This window comes from Zeugodacus cucurbitae, chromosome 4, assembly GCF_028554725.1.
Source record: "Zeugodacus cucurbitae isolate PBARC_wt_2022May chromosome 4, idZeuCucr1.2, whole genome shotgun sequence".
Taxonomy (NCBI): domain Eukaryota; kingdom Metazoa; phylum Arthropoda; class Insecta; order Diptera; family Tephritidae; genus Zeugodacus; species Zeugodacus cucurbitae.
In genome coordinates, this window is record NC_071669.1 from 44844501 (window position 1) to 44865261 (window position 20761).

At 32.3% G+C, this 20761-nt stretch overlaps 1 protein-coding gene across 5 annotated transcripts; it reads right to left on the reverse strand.

The window, feature by feature from the left end:
• Positions 1-9766: 9766 nt before the first annotated feature.
• Positions 9767-16277, reverse strand: LOC105221091 (putative mediator of RNA polymerase II transcription subunit 26). Of its 5 annotated transcripts, none has more exons than XM_011197768.3 (4): positions 15970-16277; positions 12841-13365; positions 11224-11662; positions 9767-11160 (listed from the first exon to the last, which is right to left on the reverse strand). In XM_011197768.3, the coding sequence occupies exons 2-4, from the start codon at positions 12985-12987 to the stop codon at positions 10256-10258; spliced, it is 1491 nt and encodes a 496-aa protein (XP_011196070.2). In that variant the 5' UTR covers positions 12988-13365; positions 15970-16277; the 3' UTR covers positions 9767-10255. The 5 variants fall into 5 exon arrangements, with proteins under 5 accessions (XP_011196070.2, XP_011196066.2, XP_054084492.1 ...); XM_011197764.3 differs by adding an exon at positions 15691-15776 and having other exon boundaries at positions 9767-11662; positions 15970-16273; XM_054228517.1 differs by lacking the exon at positions 12841-13365 and adding an exon at positions 15691-15776 and having other exon boundaries at positions 9767-11662.
• Between the last annotated feature and the right edge of the window lie 4484 nt (positions 16278-20761).

A 20761-nucleotide genomic window follows, 5' to 3' on the forward strand; every position in this document is an offset into this window, starting at 1 on the left:
ATAAATGTTTCAAAAATAAAAAAAGTACGCTTTTCTTGTGTAATAAATAAATAAATATATACTGTGTGTAATTTTATATAACAAACGAGGTAAATAAAATACAAATGCACAAGTATTTTAAAAACTTTGCCGTACATACTTACACATACATACATATACAATTGTTATAAAAAAATATGTATATTCAAGGTAATAAATTAATATAAATTAATTATAAAACATAAACCGATATGACAATATTACATACTAATTTTCCAAAGTAGTAGTGAAGACTTACACGTAAATGTATAAATATGAAATTTAATTAAATATTTTATAGTATTGTAATAGGTAACCAAGGAAGTAAAAAAGTAATGAAACACAGGTGAATTTCAGTAAAACACACAAACAACAAAAACAAATACAGGTATATGTCGACTTTTCAATTCTCAATTGCATTAAGCGCTAATTTATTAAGCATATTTTATACCGATTTATTTAGCAACTATATGTAGATACAATAGGTAACAGTAAACAACAACAACAATAAAATATAAATAGACTTACAAATGTGTATTTTAACATAAATAAATAAATTAAAAAAAATATTGATAAAAATATTTAACAAAACTAGTATATTCCAAGTAAACGATTTCCAGTGACAACAACAACAGCAACTCAACTAATTATTAATTATGCGTAAATGTGAATGTAAATGTAGTGTATTACAAAGTTAATTAGCAACAAAAACAAAAAAATATATGTACGCCAGTATATATCAGTAGGCGCGTTTAGAAATTTATAAAATCCCTAATTTGCATTGCGAACATGAATAAAAAGTATTTAAATTTTTAGCGACAGAACTAGCTAAAATACTTCGCATGCGAGTACTTATTGCAAACACAAACAAGAATTAACATTCAATTAATTATAAAAATATTATAATTATTATAATAAAAATTGATAATATTAATAAATATTTATATGTGTCTGTAAAATAGTTATTGTGGATATTGATAACAATAAATGGTGCAGCTAAAATCTTAGGTAAAACAAACTTACTTGCATAGTACTAGAGCTAATAATAAAATAATACGAAAAAATGCATCTTCTTTTCATAAAATATATTTCAATATATTGGCAGCATGTTGATTAACATATTCTTTGAAACACTATTTTTCAATTTAGTTAGTCTTATTTTCGTTGATTTTTCCAAAAAATTTTATCAACTGAATTTAGAAATTATTTTCAAACACTCCTTTGTAATTGAACTTTTATAACAAGAACTTTATTTATATTCTTTATTTACCAAGCAATCCAATTGGGGCACATTCTGCTGATTACTTTACGAAAACGTGTTCGCATTTGTTTGTTTTGTAGAATTACTTTCCTCTTTCATTCATAAATGCATTAAAGTGTCGAATAAAACGTGTAACATAAACGAAAACAGAAATGAAAGCATTTACAACAGAAACAGAAAATATTCTGTTACTGAGTAGTTTCTTCAAGCAAAAGAAGTCGGCAGACTTTTAAGCAGCGTTATGCCTGATTAGTGCTGAGACAGCATGAATGAATGGCCGACATCCTTACATAACGTATTTTAAATCTGAACAAATTATAAATTCTGCTGCTTCGAAAACTGAAATTCGTTTTCGTCACTTTTTCTGTTCTGTTATTAATATATCATTTTCTATAGCGATTGTCGACGACAAGAATTTTTTTTAAGCTGAACTCTAAACTCAAAAGAAATTTCAAAATCTCTAAATAAATAAAGATAATATTATTTCTTTATCTTTTAAAATTTAAATAAAAAATATCATTATTATATTTTTTTTACAAATAAAGTTATAAACGTTCTAGTGGAGCTTACATACTAGGTACTAGGAGGTAGAGGTGATTTAAATTACAAAAGTTTGTGCACATTAATTGAAAATTATTATTTAAATATTTACTTAAAAAGTTTAACAAAAATATATTGCAAATAAAATAATATATGAACCTTAAGTACGGCACGCTTTGAAATTTCAATATGAATCACAAGCATTCAAATATATTAATAATATATAATATAAAAAAAAAATTATAGAAAAACAGAAAAACATTGTGCTCAGGTTGAAAAAAATTAATTAATTATTAAAACAAAACTAAAGAACAAATAAGAAATTAAGAAATTAAATCAATTAACCTCTTTGTATATGTAAATAGCTATGTGTCTGTACTTATATATGTATATTGTAACTGTATGTATGTATATGATTGTAGTGTATTTGAAATAGTTACCAGCAATTACAGGTGATTTAATTAAAGACAACTACATATGAATAATTATTGCAGTAAAATATATTTGAAAAAAAATATTATTATAAAAAGACATAAAGAAAAATATAGAAACAGAAAAAACTAAAATACAATAAATATTCATAAGCATATTTATAGAATGTAACCGAAAAAAATTTACTAATTAAATACCGCAATTATGTATTGTATCTAAGGGTATTGCAGATTTATTGTGACATTTTACACACACAGATATAATAATAATAATGAATACTAACAGCATTAACCTATGTACACATATACACTTAAGTGTATGCAATTAACACATGTACTTGCACATCATATATATATATATGTACATCAATGATTGTGAAGTTAAAAATAAAAATGAAAATATTCCAAAAATTAATAATTACTTAAATATAATAATCCAAAAACACACTTAACTGTAGTTGAAAAAATCGTACAATTTGTAACTGGCAGCTCGATGTTTAATCCAAGTAGAATTTATAACCGAAAATCACACACCTAATATACATACCTATAAACCTAAGCCAATATTATATATAATATGATTATAGACAGTTTAACAGCGAATGAGAAAGAGAGAGAGACAGATGCTCTCTGAAATATTTAAAATATTAATAACGGCATTTATAAAGATTACTCTTCGCTATATATATAGTAAATGCTCACAATTTTAATTATTTTTTAGATTTTTAGTTGAGGTGAACTGCCAAAACGTTCCTTGATATTTTATACCATATTTATTTCAGTTAATACAAGTCTAAAATGCTCGAAATCAATCATATTTAATAGATCAATACCAAACTTATAGCCTTTTCGCTAAGCCAAATTAATTTAATATATTAAATTCAATAAACACGGTCAAATTTAAGGTGTGGATAACAACCCGCAGAGTTGCATTCGAGTTTCAAACCGCTTTGTATTCGATTAAAAATCAATGTAGTAAAATAATATTTTTCCTTTCTATGGTAAATCGTTCTAAATCAGCGCTTTAATTGAGCAAAGACCGGTTAATTGATCAATGAACTCCTGTGCGGAAAGTCTGTTTATCATGTGATTAACGGTTTAGAATAGATTAACTCGCTTATCCACCCTTTTACAAGAAAGACAGCGCAGAATTTCTTTACATAAAATTATTGTGGCCTTGCTGCCTATAATTGACGAGACTGAGGCCCAAACTTATTCCGTTTTCTCTGATTTTGACAAGACGAAAACGAGTTTCAAATATTCTTGTTATTCACTACTAAAAGTTAAAGGGAACAACTTTTTTGGTTAGAAAATAATAGAGGTTCAGTCTAATCAAGGCATCGGAATCAGATCGAAGCCAGTAGTATCAATATTTGCAAGTATTTTCGAGAAAGAAATTGATGCGTGTATAGTATTATAAATTTGGATTATGTTTCTATAAATACATTAATCAAAGATTCAACTGATCATATGGGAAAGTCGGTATGCGATATTCAAAAATAAAATGTCCACTAGTCATTGTTTCGCCAAAAGTCAGGAGAGTGGCGAACAAACAACGACAAATCGAAAACACATTGAGTGATTAAAAGCACTACATAATTCTCCTCGGATATCCTGATGTCAGATAATAGTAGGATGAAAGCTTATACCTAACTACAATACTTGGGTATAAAAATCTAGAGGCTGATAATCGCTGATTCCAATCATCAACGCAGAAGGATAAAAATAGTGGGACTTTGAGCATTTTTTTCAAGAATATAGTTCTTTATTTTATTTATTATCAATTAATCAACGTGTTCCTTTGCACTTCTTTAAAATAAATAATCTATTCTTACTAACTAATATATATTTTTTAACACCAGTAATGCAAATTGCACTAGAATATATTGAACTTTATAAATGCTTTAATGTTGAAAAAAAATAACCTAAATTTAAACAAAACAAATAAACCAAAAATATATACTTGTAAAAAATTTGATTAAAAAAGAAACAAATTTAAAATAAAAATTAAACATGTTTAACAAAAGGCTGTTTGTAGAAATTGTGAAAGTTTTACTATGTAGAACGCATTTAAATACATAAATAATATAGGCAAACAAAAACAAGAAAACATAAACTTTTGAAAATAGAAACCAGAAGATGATAAATTTCTGAAAACACATCCAAAAAAAAAAACATAAAATTTAAAAGTGAAAAAAATACTGAAAAAATTGTAATGAGTGTGCACTGGCTTATCAATTATCAATTATTAACAGTAAAATTGAAATGAAAACAAATAATTGCATTAAATATATATTTAGTGGCAACTACGCGAATTTAGCGTCAGAAAAGATTAAAAAAAAAACAAAAACAATAATGAAATTAAAAAGAAGACCACTTTGTGATTGCTTAAAGTAAAATGTGCAATAAACTTAATTTTGCCAGATAGCAAAGAAAGAAAAAAGTGAATTTTAGAAAAACCAATAAATATACTCATTAGTGTATGTTTGTATTTTCCTACAGCTATGTGTAAAATTTATAAAATATTGCTATTCAAAGTGAGTATACAAATACCCAAATATAATAAAAGTATTTCAATAATAAACACATAATGCATATGTACTTCCCACACACACACCCTCTCATTATATAATTATAAACAAAAACAAGGTAGTAGCAACAAGCGTAGTTAACAATATTCAATAGTAAACGTAATGAACATAAATATAATAATAATAAATATTTAAATACGAAATAATTATGAAGTACTTATACAAATACTGAATACGAAAATTGAAGTTTACTAAGCGAATGTGAGCAAAAAGCACAAATCTGCATGAAGAATATGAAAATGGTGATTGAAAATTTTCAAAAATATTTATAAATAAAAACTAACATGTCTATTAAATTACAATATTTCATTAATAAAAATTAAGAAAAAGTTTTGAAGAAATCTTGCAAAATTTTACTCTAAAATATATAAAAAAAATAATAAATATAATAAAAATACAATAATTGCATGACAAGCTTTACTTGTATGTATGTGTACACTAAAGGTGAACAATATTAAAGAAAATAACAGTAAATCTAATAAGAAAAGTAAGAAATTATTTAAAAAAAAGCAACTCAAATACACATGCAATGCGATAAGGCGGGATACACTAGGGTGGTCGCAACAAAAAAAGAAAAAAAGTTTGGTATGATATTCACAGCACCGAAATAATAATTTTATACGACACTAACATGAAAAAAACAGAATTGCGTTTAAAAAAATATTTTTTCAAAAGCTGAGTTTGATATAAAAAATTTTATAATTTTTTTTTTATAGAAATAAATGTTAAAGAAACACATTATTATTTATTTTATTTTCATTTTTTTTTGCTCACACTATATTGCTCTTCTTCTTCTTAACTGGCGTAGACTATATTGCTATTGAAAAAATATTAAGCATTTCTTACATATACATTAAAAAAATAAAAATTATATAAAGTTGAATTTGTGTACTTCAAAAAAAAATTTTTTTCAAATTTGCGTAAAAAAACACTAATATTAATGTATTCTCAGAAACACATGAATACCAACAAATTCATATAATTCAAAAAAAATATATATTTATAAAAAATATTTAATACACATATTATTTTTATTTCAAAAATATACACACACCCTAATATTCACAAACAATTGTACTATACAAAAAAAAAATTTGGAATTAAAAAAACCACAAATAAAATATAAAAACAAAATTTCCAATTAGAAACCACAATTTGGCAAACATTGTATGGATCCACGGCACTAATTGTGCGGCTAATTAATATGTAAATATGTGTAAATTATTTCAACAATACTTAGAATTACCAAAAAAAGAAAATGTAATTAATTGACTAAAAATAATGAAATGCAATTTTTGCTTAATGGCAAACAACATATTCAAATGAATTATATGCAAGTGTAAAAAGTAAAATAGAAAAAGCTGAAAATTAAATAAAAACAAAACAGAAAAACAACAACAAAGCAAATCGTGAATCTCTGTATTTATATGTATTTACTAATTAACTAAATTACTACTATACACACATACATACTATGTACTTACAAGTGTAATTCCAAGTTCTAACTAATTAATGCAAATAACAAAAAGCAAATAACAAATTAATTAAAAAAAAAAAACAAATTACAACTATTGCGATAGTAGATGTGCGTATTGATTAGTAAACAACTTGTAAAATTTTATTTCAACTAATTTTTGATTACAAATTAAATGTGAAAATATTAGATGCATTGTTTTAGTTTTTCCTTTCCAGCTACTCAAAGTGAATAAATTTCAATTGCTTCTTAGAATTGTAAAAAAATAATAAATATTTATTGCCTATACACGTACATACATATATAGTATATATATATATTGAAATATTATTTTGTTTACATTTACTCTTAAATATTATAATTAATTAGACGTACTAATGGAAAAAAATTAATACAAAATGAAAATAAAAAAAAACAATATGAAAATGAAACATTAAAAACAGAAATACATATAAAAAAGAATAATAATAATGCTTTCAACTGAATAAAAGTTCTTTGGAAATTATTATGCAACATAATGCAAGCTTTTTCTTGACTTTTGTGATGGAATACAGATATGGATAATACAGTTTCTCTAAACTTTTCTTTAGAAAATTCGACTTTAAGGGTGCCATGGTTTTTTTTTCCAATTTTGTTCAACAAAACTAGAATTTAAACACACATTGTTTACATAGATCTTTCTCGAGCTTTCTACAATATACTCCATCCTCTAATATCGATTCTTCTTCATGAATCTCGTTAATCATTGACTCTATACAGTCTTTATGAATTAAAAAACAAAAAAAATGTGTGAAACCAAAGAAAATCTATAAACTGTAGAAGCACCCAGACTAGGCCGCGATGAGTTATTTGTAGATTAAGATTCTACTATATTCAACACGGTTTTAGAAAATAGTAAGTATATACGAATATGTAACATAACAACCAATTCAAATTTAAATTTTATACCTATTTCACTACAGCTCAACATAACTTACCACTTACGTCCGTATTGATCGTCTTTCAATTAATTAAGGCTCAACCCATAACTGTTTAGTTAAAAACTAATTTAATTACTTTGACTAGACACAAAAACGTATATTGCTCTTAACCACACCAATCGAACATTCATTATACCCTGAACAGGGTATATTAAGTTTGTCATGAAGTTTGTAATACCCAGAAGGAAGCGTCGGAGGCCTTATAAAGTATATATATAAATGATCAGTATGTTGAACTGAGTCGATTTAGCCATGTCCGTCCGTCTGTCTGTATATATACGAACTAGTCCTTCAGTTTTTAAGATATCGTTTTGAAATTTTGCAGATGTTATTTTCTCTTCAAGAAGCTGCTCATTTGTCGGAACTGCCGATATCGGTTCACTATAGCATACAGCTACCACACAAACTGAACGATCGGAATCAAGGGCTTGTATGGAAAACTTCCGCATTTTACTATATACTATCTTCACGAAATTTGGTGTGAGTTATTGTTCATAGAAATAATTTAATATCCGAACAAATTGTTCAGAACGGTTCACTAAGCATATAGCTGCCATACAAACAGAACGATCGGAATCAATGGCTTGTATGGAAAATTTTCGCATTTGACATGGTATCTTCACGAAATTTGACATCGATTACTGCTTAAGGTAATAATATAATCTCCGAAGGAATTGTTCAGATCGGTTAACTATATAACCTTAATGTTTCTAGCAAACAACCCGGCTAAAAATAATTAGTGAAATGTTTTCTTTTTTTTACTTACTTTTTCTTACGTCTTTAGATTTGCTATTTGCTTAAACACATAGTTACTAAAAGAAATGCACCTGTGAAGGGTATATTAGCTTCGGTACAGCCGAAGTTAACGTTTTTTCTTGTTTTTGTCTCGTCTTGTTCGGTGTGAGTTGTCACATTAGACGCTATGGGCTTCAAGAAAAGAGATCTTGTATAATCCGGTATAAGTTAAGCCTAAGTTAAAAAAATCCAAAATATGCAATATCAGAATTGGCATCATAACTTTCATTGAAAACTATATGCTGGCTAGTGCTGGCTACTCAGTGAATATTGTTCCATAACAACTTAGTCACACCGTCCGATGGCGTTATTATTGTACAAGAAAAATTACATCGTGTAATACATTCTTGTAGAAGAGAAATATCGATTGGTCAGCCGATTCTTATTTTGGAAGGGAAATCGTGGAATAAAATCAAAAGTATTTTGAACTCGTAAATTATAGGCGTTCTTCTCTAATGAGCACCGTCAATTCATCTGACCAGTTTTAATGTGGTTGTAGGTCGGTTCTTTATGAACCACTCCTAAGTTCCCTAAAAATGTCTACTTCGGAAGATAACATGATGAAAGTTTACCATTGATAGCGTGCCGGATAATTGATTCATATGTATCTCAAAAGACAGTATAGATGATTTCCTGTAAGATATATTAGGCATGAGAAAGCTGTTGGTGTCACGTTTCATGTGAAACCATGAGACCACTTCTCAGCCGTATTTGAGGCTGTTTAAGCCCAATCCGAAGAAGTTTCTGTATTGTTTTATGACCGTCGACGAAGCATGGATCCATAGATGTTGCACACCTGAGGCCAAGGAATATTCAAGCTCGGCTCTTTAGATGGCGAAGATCGATAGGATGGTCAGTTAGTTGAAGGCCACCGCTTTCTGTGAATCACAAGGTGTGCTCAACTTCGACTACATGGAGAAAGGCAAAACAGAGACGGGCTAGGCGGAGGTACTAGGCCGATTTGACGACAAATTGCATAAAAAACATTTTTTTTCCAAAAAAATCGTTTTTTGTATACTAAACGCTCATCGAGACAAACCCCGCAGGAAACCATTCAGTAAAATATCAATACTGAACGCAGAAAATATCGACGACCATTAAACAATTTGCAAGACCATTTGGTAAGGCTGGTGATTAAATTGTATGTACACTTTAGGTACCACAAATAAGCTTATTTCTATTGTTGTAACAAATGCTATTGTGCCATATCAAAAGCTATATTTCGTACGTACTTATACGAAGTAAGTAAACTCGTTGAGAAATGTTGAAAAATAGCTATTTCAGGAAGTATCTGTTTTAATAAGTGCCGAAGTATATGGACAAAAAGCAGAAAATTAAATTTCGCAAGCTTTTTGTTTATAACTGCTACATGATCTCACTTAAAACATATGGCAAACACAAACACTAAACTAGAAAGAATTTCATGGTATTGTTAGAATAGCTGCATATGCGATATTAATTAATCCATTCTAACATCTATTATACAAAAACAAATACACAATGAATTCGACGTTTTTGTTGTAATTTATTTGTATGTATGTATTTAAGTTACCAATTAAGAAAATATAATTATTCATTCACTTACAGTTATTCAAATACTCGTTTGTATGTATTTCAAGAAATTTAATTTCGAGTTATATGTACTTCACAATATGTACATACATTTATGTAATACATGTTTTTTTTGTATACAATTTACTTGAAGTAATATATAGCTAAGTATAATTTGCAGCCTTACCGCCGTCAGTCTATGTTTTTGAAAAATCATAAAACACACTCCTCAAGAGTGTATGTATATGCAAATGCATATGTATGCCTAAAAATATGTTTGTATGTATGTATGTATAACAGCATTTAATATGCAAAACTTAATTCAAATACACTTCAAATACTTATGCAAAATGGCTTAACAACTATGGTTTTTCGAAAACTACAAAATTTTAGCGAATGCCCAACATTCGTTTGTAAAAAAGGCGTTGACTTATCTGAAAAAATGCGCTTGCTTAGATTAAACTATTTGCGAAGATTCAGCAAAAATAAGCGAAAACATTATTTTTCGCTGCTTAGAAGTAAATGCTATTGACTAACTAGATGAAAATGTGTAGGTTATGAAATGCAGCCATTTTTCGAAATCGACTCGCTTTCGCTTTTTCGAAGTGTGGCTGCTACTGTTTGGCAAATATGTTCGCGTTTTGTGTGATTATCTTCTCGATGCAATTCTTCACATTGTTCTTGTGTGGTTCGGGTATGCTTTCCAGCTTCGGCAGCATTTTGATGAGGAAGTGAAAATCGGTGGAGAGGTTAATGTTCTTCTGCGGCACTAATTCTACTTGCGCCATGGATGTGACGGCATGACCGTTACAATTACTCGCGTATCTAATATTCGTGTTAGTTGTTGTATTTATGTTGTTGCTCTGCTTGGGCGCAAAGCGTTTAATCTCACTTGTGTTGTTGTTGTTATTAACATGACTGTTGTTGTTGCTGCTGGTGTTGTTGTGTCGTGCATGCATCGTGACCGCCGATACAATGACAGGCGTGGCTGCAGAGATCTGCTTTATATGACACTGTGCGCCAATTTTTTGGCTGCTGTTATTGTTGTTGATGCTGTTGTTGCTGCTGCTACTACTACTGTTGTTGTAGTTACCCCAAACACTATTGGCAATGCTGTTGTCACTTATATTAGTGTCATTGTAGGCAGTGTTTTGTAGATGTGTGGTAATGATTTTTGTACGATTCTTTTTTGGTGGCAGTGTAATTGGTAGTCTTTCATTGTTGGCTTCAGTCGCCGCTTTGTTGTTGTGCTCTTGTTTGAGTTGAAAATGTGGCTGTTGTTGTTGCTGCTGTTGTATAGGCTCAGACTTAATAATATTCAGATTGGTGCTGCCATTCAGCAGTTTCGAAGTCACCGTCGGTGGCGCGGACGTTAGCACTGCTCCGACAGCTCCACCACCTGTATCTTTGGCCTGTATGCGATTCAGTATTTCTGGCAGTATCTTTTCGAACTTCTCCGTCAGCGTGCCGCTGTCCGCTTTGTCCGCGAAGAGTGTTAACTTTTTCGAACCGCCCGCACCTACAATCAGACCATTTTCTCGTTTTAAATACTTATGTGCATCTCTTGTCAAATCATCGTCACCTTCGTCCTCCTCACCATCCTCAGCGCAACTATTCTCCTCCATAATCAAGTACATCTTCCTCTTCTGTCCCGGCGTCGCTGTTGTCGTGGACGTTTCGGCACCCGACGGTTCGTCGGACTTCTCCGTAATCATAAATACTTTGCGATTGCGTGGCGTTGAGTGGGCGTGAGCTTGTTTGCACAGCAGACTGTTGAGTGTGCGCGGCGCTTGTGAGGATGCGTTAGCAACGAGTAAAGACTTGGTCGATTTTGTTGTTGTTGTAGTGGCTGCCATGGCGGTTGGAGGCGGTGATTCGGTGTCGGAGTGTGCATCGCTAATTTGTGAAATTGATGAGGCGATAGATGAAATGGAATTTGTACGTTTCGGTGCTGTAACAATGATCGTCGAGGTGCCGCTCTGCATTGGCTTGGGCAGGGCCGCTGGGTTACGTAGACGTTTCTGTGGAAAATATATAGTATATTATTAGCAACATATGGTAAAAGTAAAGCTTTAGGCAGTCAAGTAAAAAAATATATTTAAAGTCATACAATACAATTTCAAACATATCGGGAAAGTCTCACGCAATCCACACTTCAATGTGACTATTCAAGAGATGCTAACATACCTCGCACAAATACATGAGTCGAATATCACCTTTCACTATCATATGTTATATTTAATTAAAAGTATTTATTTCACATACGTAGATTAGGCTTAATTTGTACATATGATCAAATGACATCACTCCTTCTCTCATATACAGCGTCACTTGATATTCCACCATATCGCTCATGCGACATAAAAATAAATAAATATTAACACTCAATTTTTTATCGAAAACTATCTACGTGTTTTATAATAATGGTACGTCAGTACAACCAATCACTATAATATCGATCATAAGATATATATATGATCGAATAAACTCACATCAGTTGATATTATGCGATGCATTGCAAATGAATTTCTATATTATTTTTATCATTAAAGATCACGGCTTAACATTACTATTTTGTCTATCACATGATATAGGATCGCACCGTATCAATAAAACATATCAACTCTATCATATCGCCATATGATCATATGGTCCGATAATCACACAACACGTGATATTATATCATAGCATGCATCACAAAATATTTTCTACATTGTTTTTGTCATTTTAGATCACGGCTTATCATTAGTATATTGCCCATCACATGATATATGACATAAGAGAAATCTAATCAAAACACATCGCATAAAATCATGTCATATTATAAACTAAAAACCACTAATATTAAAGAAAAATCAAATATTGGTAAATCTTCGAGTACGACATCACATTATAAAACGATAATAACATTCAATATCACATACACGTACAGCATAAGCAAAACCATCGTAACACATGCAACATCACATCAGTTGTATTATATCATACCATGGATATATGAAATATAAATTATTGACTAAGCGCCTCTTGTAAGCGCTTCCCATCTATGAATAAATTATGTTTAATCGTATACTATCTATCAACCAAATCACATCACATCCATTTCGTTGAAATCAAAACAATAATTATTTCCTCTAAATACACACTGCATTCAAAATGAAAATGAAGTCGTACTCCCTCGCCCAGACATTCGCATTACCTTGACATCATCTGGCGGTGCAGTAGTGTGGTATGTCGTTACCACTGGCTTTGTTATTGCTGTGGCGGCAGTGACGGTGCTGGCTGATGCCATTAACGCATCCTTCTGCAAGCGCGTCGGTGTTGTTTTTATACGTGTCTTAGCCATCGTCTGTGCTTATTTATGGTTTTTTTAGTTATTGTTGTTGTTAGTCTTTATGTAATCTTAAATATACGAGTATATTGTTTTTGTTTGGCTGTTGCACGACCCTTGATTCGCATACAATTGCCCGAGCTCTTTCTTTCATTCAAATCCTCTGTTTCTTCTTCGTCTTCGCCTGTTTACGCTTTGTTGTAGTTTCTGCAACATATGCTGCTGTAGACCACCACCAATGCACGACTGTTTGTTGCGCCAGAGTGCGTTGACGTTCTTCGTCCTTTTCCTCTGCTCTTCAAGTGTGCTTTTAGTGTTTTTGTTGCAGTTCACCTTGAAGTTTATGCTGCGAACGACGGCGACGATGACGCTGATGACTTGTCAATGTGGCAGCTGCAATAGCAAGCAAACGAGTTGGTGAAGTTTATGTTGGGGAGCAAAAAGTGCAAAATAAAAAATGAGAATTTCAATTTATTTTGGAGTTCTGAAGAGTAGAACTCTCCTAATGAAGCACTTGTTGTGTGCTTTTGGAGTTATATGTTCTTGCATACAGTGATGTGCAATAGTATAGTAGTGAGCTTTCGGAAATTTTTTTCTTCTTCAGTTAAGTTTTAGGTGGTTAGGTTAATAAAAGAATAAAAAAACTTAAGCAAACCCGTATTGTTGCATCACATTAAATTGCTTTTGAGCTCTTTTCGTAATAATTAAAATATTGACAATCATTGTAAACTAATTTATCCGAAATAAATGCAATTGATTACTAGATATTTTAGTTGGACAAATTTTGCTATAGCTAAAAGGTTTATAATTACTCTAAACTTAATAATTATATTTATTTTATTTTAACACATTTTTTTTTTTAATTTATGAAATTTTTGAATATAATTGACCCTTTAATCTTATTTAACCGTTGTTATTGCTTTCAAATATGTAACCAAACTTGCAAAGACTCACGAAATGAGGCTTATACAGCATATAAATGAAGAGGCATCCATACTCATCGGTACTGCTGAACGAGAAAACCGACTGAAACGTAAGAGGCCTTCAGACTTAGCAAGGCAACTGTAGCAGCAAATGAATTCCTCTAACATTTAGCTTTTAATTATTATTTTTAAGTTATTAGAATTGAATTGTTTTTAGTATTTAATCATTGTATACTAGGTACATTGTAATAAAAAAAATGTGTAGCACTAAATATATGGGCAGCAGCCAAAGGATGAACTAGCCAGACTGGGCACCACCTTAGTTAGATACCAATAAAGAAGGAATTTACATATCTCTGGCCACTGCTGAGTCAAGGTGGAAACAATCACTGACTTGCTTAACATGCAGGCAAACGTAGCCTGAGTGGAATAAGAGCCGCACATGTCGACTATTGAAATTGGGTGTTAACACTGTCTGATTAGTAGACACGCCAATAGTGCCAAGAAGTATAACAAGAAGACATTATATAACACCTTCTATGCGGATGTATGTTTCTGTATAGGAAAGTTATCGCAACTATCGGACGCGATTTCATCGATGATATGACAGAAGTTGCACACATCAGACTCTTTGAAATATTTAATTTTATCAAGATCACAGGGTGGTTCTGTGAGGACATAATAGTGTGATGGGATCACAGTGCCGGTGGTGTCACAATGGGCCTATAAAAGGCCGAGATGCGTCAATAGCCACTAACCTAACCTAAATTTTGCGGCTATAGCACTTTAATTGTTATCTGCTTACTCTTACGAATTCAACTCGATGACTTAGTTATTGCATTTACATTTTTTAAATATGAGCAATCTAAAGATGACCTATTCGAAGACAGCTATTCTATTTTCTAAACAATCACAACATTAACTGTTTTCAGGTCATTATTCCATTTTATTGCACAGCACTGTGGGTATCAAAAAAAGCTTAAGTCTCTACATAGAATACATTGACCGTTGTCATTGATGTGCAGAGCTTTGGCCACTGAGCTTTGCACTTATAGAACTTCATTTGTTCGTGCACAATTTAGCGCCGGCGAATCGGTGCAACGGTGCATGTGTGCAGTCAAAGCTCTGGGAGACAACAAGCAGACATACATACATACATACGTTTATAAATACAATGCAATTCTCACTTATATATTTATGTATACTTATATATATTTATAGATGTATTATATGTAAATACACAGTCACGTTAAGTTTGGTATACGTTACAAAGCCAATAGAAACTTAATATATTTGGCACTGGTTTGGTTAGAAACTTCCAGTAACTGCAAAAAAAGCACTTCCACTCGCGAAAAAATCCAAAAATACAACGGTGTTGTTGAGAAAAAGTTGTTTGCACTTTATTTTCTTGTATTTTACTTTATTTTTGGCAAACTATAAATAAGCACGCGAACGAGCGAATGCGCTGCCGGATGTGGAGTCGGCTATGCAGGCGCTACAATAGCAAAGTTTTGGAGTTGTACACAGAGGCGTATAGAGGCAGACCGCGACGCCAACACTAGGTATTACCACTTCCATTGGCATTGGTGGCGCTGTGCAAGAACTCGCCGAACAAGTTTAAGGTCAAGTTTAAATGCTAAAACTACTGAAATCGCACAAAACGCTGACACTACAAGCTATGTATGTACATATGTATGTACTATGTAAAACATATAATCAAATTCAAATACACGTTATTCACTTTATTACAGAGCCTTGCATTCGCTATTTAGTGAGCGCTGGTCCATTGACTCACCTAAATTTATGTCTATGTAGACAAATTACAAATCTTCAAAATGCATTCGAATAATTACAATGCTCCTTTTTATGCTGTCGCGCTAACTGCTTCAATTAATATAATTAATATGCATATATATTATATATAATATATGTATATATATTTATTTGTATATGATAACTCTTCATGTATTACACATTCAATAACACGCTCTAATTAACCGTGGCTTCTTTTATTTTTGAATTTTTCTTAAAACAAAATTGCAATCGAAGAACACACACACACACACGCACACACCTTAAGTCTCTGTTCCACAGTATGGCCAGCAAGTGAGTGCAACGATTGCGAAAACGAAACGTCTGTGCCATCACCGCGATCAACCGATCATGTCCGGAGTTCTTTGTTTACTGGATGTGTAATTTCTTCTGCTTTTTAGCTGCAGCTTTAAAATTAGAATCCCATGCAACGCTCACCAGCACCGCCAACCCCTTTGACGTGCGATTGTCGCTTTCAAGTGCGCTTTTCCGCACTTGCTGCTATGCTTTTTGCCTTGTGCTTGGCACATCCTCGAGACAACGAGACCGTCACTGCATACTACGCTGCCGCTCTCACGTGTATATATATTATTTTATATATTTAGTACATAATATGCACAAACATATGAACAAACTTTGAATGCTTTTCCTACCATACTGCCCCCTTTGGCGTCCTTTGCCCGCATGCAGACGCTCCAAACTTTTACGCTGTATACATAATTAAGCGAAAGCGGCCCAACAGTCCAAAGTTGATTGGAAGTTCTTGCCCGCGAAAAGTTTCCTGTACGGTTAGACTCGTTCATATAGTATACTCCACAACTTCACTAAAGTTCCCCACACTCGGCCATCGATGCCGTTGTCAATGGCAATGTGAGCACTAAAGAGAGTGAATGTAAAAGCATAAAAGCGCTTCGTATTTATTTATTTATATAACGTTTATGTAGCTTGCGAATTACATATATACATACATATATGTTGTCGCGTGCATTTATGTTGTTCTTTATGTCATATGCATATAGTACTCCATTCTAGAGAGAATTGTGCGAAGCGTGGAGCATTATGTCTCTCTCATTGCACTTAATAGAGTTCGCAATGTTTTTGTTGTTGCGCACCGGCAATGCATGCTGTGACATAAAATAGCTTTAAATTATTATCATTATTATAATTATGCGCAGCAGATGGGTTTGAACTCGCAGTCTACAAGCCTTTATATGTAAACTAATAGCATATTTCGTGGTTCAATATTCATACAAAGAAACGACCTCGAATAAGAGACCTCACCAAAAGTACTTTCAGTTTCTTTCTGGTTGAGGATTACTCTGGCAACTTCCTCCCAAAGTAAAAATATAGAAGCGATCAATCCTTTTTTAATTTTTAAACATTAAAAGTCAAGTGGTTGGCGGTGAAATTGAGTTGATTCTAATGTTGAATACAAGGTCTGACGTCCACGAATTTAAAAGTGCATACAGTTTTCTAACAAAAGGCACATACGAAACTGAAGGTCGACATTGTCAGTAAAATTACGGGATATATGAGCCCCATTTCTTTAATTAAGCAAATGCCGATTTCATGATAATTTTAAAATCGTTGAACAATGTGCAGCAAGTTGATATTTTTCGGAGAAATAAATGGTTTAGAGTCGGAGATATCGTCGTCCAAAAGCCTTCAAAACCTTAATTGAATCTCTAAACTTAATATTGTCTTTATTTAAGACCTAACTACATCCAGAACTAGAACCCAATATTTGAAGGCAACCTGCAAATTTTAATAGAAAATGGAAATTAGACATTTCAACAAAAACCAACTAATTCTCTAATATTAGTCACTCTATCTTCTTTTCAGATTTTTCATATTAAACAAAATCATTTCGTGCTTCACAACATCCATTACTAGTTTATGAAAAACTTACTTAGAATATTATATCTGTTTATAAGGCAACTACAAGTGAATCATAAACAAACAACTACCTGCACCTACTATAACTTCTTCTTCCTCTTCTTTGCATGGCTGCCAACAATAACGTAGTTCCCAAGACGAGAGGGAACGAAACTTTGTCTTGTCTTCGTTCACGCAAGAAGAACATCTTTCGCTTCTCTTTCTAGGCTGGAAAAGGCTAAGCTGATGGCTATGTTGGTAAGGCCTATACGCGAATTTCAGTGCCAATACGGTTCAGCTTAGCGACGAGTACCACTTTTCCCAGCATGAAATTGAAGAATACTCACGAAAGGGTTTAAAATCTTGTTTAAATATTGTACGGCTCGGAGAGGGCCATTCCGATTTTGACGGAGCTAATAGTTGTACTCAACGTTATTCTACATAACCGTCTGAGTTTCGCAGAGATTGCGCATTTGCTGCCACCTGCTGCTTTGAAGTCGACAGAAATGTGATGGGTGCCGATCTGTTTGTCGAGGGTCGTTTCCAGGATTTGACGAATTGTGAAAACCTGGTCTATGGTGGATTTGCCAGATTCAAAGGCACACTGATAAGGTCCAATCAGAGTATTTACACTGTACTGAAGTCTACCCTACAATACTGTCGAAAGCAGATACATATGTATTTCGAAGATTATTCAAATTGAAATATTTAGGAAAACTTGCCTTCAAAATAGTAAACGTCGATGATGTCCAATACTGGTCTAACATTTTTTAAAAGACAACTATTTCAATCGACGAAAAGATCACAATTTCGAACTACATTTGAACTTCCCTAACTCGAATCACCATAATCCACAAAAATACTTCGATTTAGAGTGTCGTCGGAGTTATGGAAGGTAATTTGTATGAAATTTGACATCTATTGCCAACTGAAGAGTTCGAGTTAGGGAGAACTTCAAGTTATGGAAGCTCCACTGTATTTTTTTTTAAGAGCTATACACGCTTTTTTCTTTTTCAAAAAGACGGATGATGAACATTTTGTCGGACTATTTAAAAAAAAAAAAACAATATTCATTTTAGAAATACAATTTCGTTTTTACATTATATTCGTTCACTATTTTCTAAACTCCTGGGCAAATAAAACAATACTCAGTTATAGGTATTGTCCTTAGCATTGTAAATGTACAGTTTGTATAAAGACATTCGCAATCCAATTGTAATTAAGTAAATTAACCGCAAATTAAATTATTTCAGTAAAATTATATTAACTTAATGAAGACATAATGGGTATATTTAAATTAATGGTAATAATCGTTATGTATTATTTTTTCTGGGCCATTATTACCAACCCTTAAACAGGCTTGTGCGAATTTTGTCAACAGAATTTGATCCCAAAACGAGACAATGCAAGGAAAGTACAAAACATAATATGTATGGAATTACATGTGTACATATGTATATAGGTTTCTACAACTGCATAAAAATATAAAAAATTCGCTCTCTGCAACTACAAAGCACACTTAGCAATGCACTTATGTACATATGTATATACTTATGTAAGCACAGAAAGACAAAAATATTGAATGCATGCACACTCCCATAGAAACATACATATGTACATGCAAACATACATACATACAAGCGTTTTAGCGCTTTTGTGTCAGGCCACAAGCACTTCATTCCAATCCAGCGCACCGCCGTGTTCGCACAATAACAACAACAACAATACACTGCCACCAGGGACACACACGGAAAGTGTCTATGCAACGGACAAAACCGAATTCTATGCGCAAAACTGCAAAGCTGCATGCGTCTACTGGTGCATTCACATGCGTGTGTGTATGTATGTATGCGGCTGACAGTTCGTGCGAATGTGTGTGCGAAAAGCCGCCATGGCATTGAAACTCGCCTCCATGTTGTGACACAGTTCAACAACCTTTGACTTTGAGTGCGCTGCGCAGCCAAGATAGCTCGAGAACTCCATGCGCGTTGCACCCGACTCGAGCCGAATAAGGAGTGTCGAGCAGCGAATTGTTATGTTTATATGTTAGTGCAAAATAGTATAAGTGCATACGTACGTATTTTTATGTGTATTTCAATTTGGCCAAAGTGGTAGTAAAATGCAATAAAATATGAAGAGAACAAATATGAAAAATATAATCACAAAAAATAGCCATAATTGAATGAAAACAAGAGAGGGGAGAGTGATTCTAGAAGAGAGCAACTGCCCAGCAAAACTGGAAATAAAGCTTTCATAAAGTTCTAAAACTGCATACAAGTCACTGTTGCACACATAAAAAAAAAATACATATACATATTTAAAACGGTAAAGACACACATATGCACACATATGTATATAGTATATATGTATGTATTTGTGTATATGTATTTACAAATATGTACATATGTATATAACATGCCCATTGAGCCTATATATTTGCAAACATATACATAAGTAATTAACTCTTAATTTACAGGGGTGTATTTACATATGCATTATAAACTTCCAAGGTTCGTATGAATAGGAACCCTTAAGGATTCTGCATAAAAATATATAAACTTCTCCTAAAAATAACAAAAAAAAATCGCCAAATGTCTGGCATGCAATTTGTGGAATGCGTTACGATGTTGTCCTATATATTTTAAGCCTGCTCTAAACTAATGAAGAATTTTTATATGTAAATCACTCATCGTTTCGGAAATGTTGTCTGATGTTCAATATTCATGTTAGGAAAACGATTTTCCCTTCGATCGATCGGTCTGATGTTCAATATTCATGTTAGGAAAACGATTTTCCCTTCGATCGAATTTTCACCGGTGACAAATATACGGCTAACAATGAAAGAACATATATGGCTTTATTCTTCGACGTAATCTCCATCTATAGTAATGCATTTGTTGTAACGGTTCTCTCACATTTCAATAACTCTATCTGTGCTTTATTGATTCTGCGAAAGCGTTCGACACTACCAAACGTGATGCGATCCGGAGAGCACTAGAGCATGCGAAGGGAATTCCAAAAAAACTAGTTAACCTCTTAAAACAGCTGCACTCAGGATCGGTCACACTTTGCGAAAACATAATGACGACATTAATAGAAAAGCGCTAGATTGGAATCATCAGGGTAGTCGAAAACGTGGCAGTCTAATTCTCGTTTTGCTTATATGTATATTGAGGTCA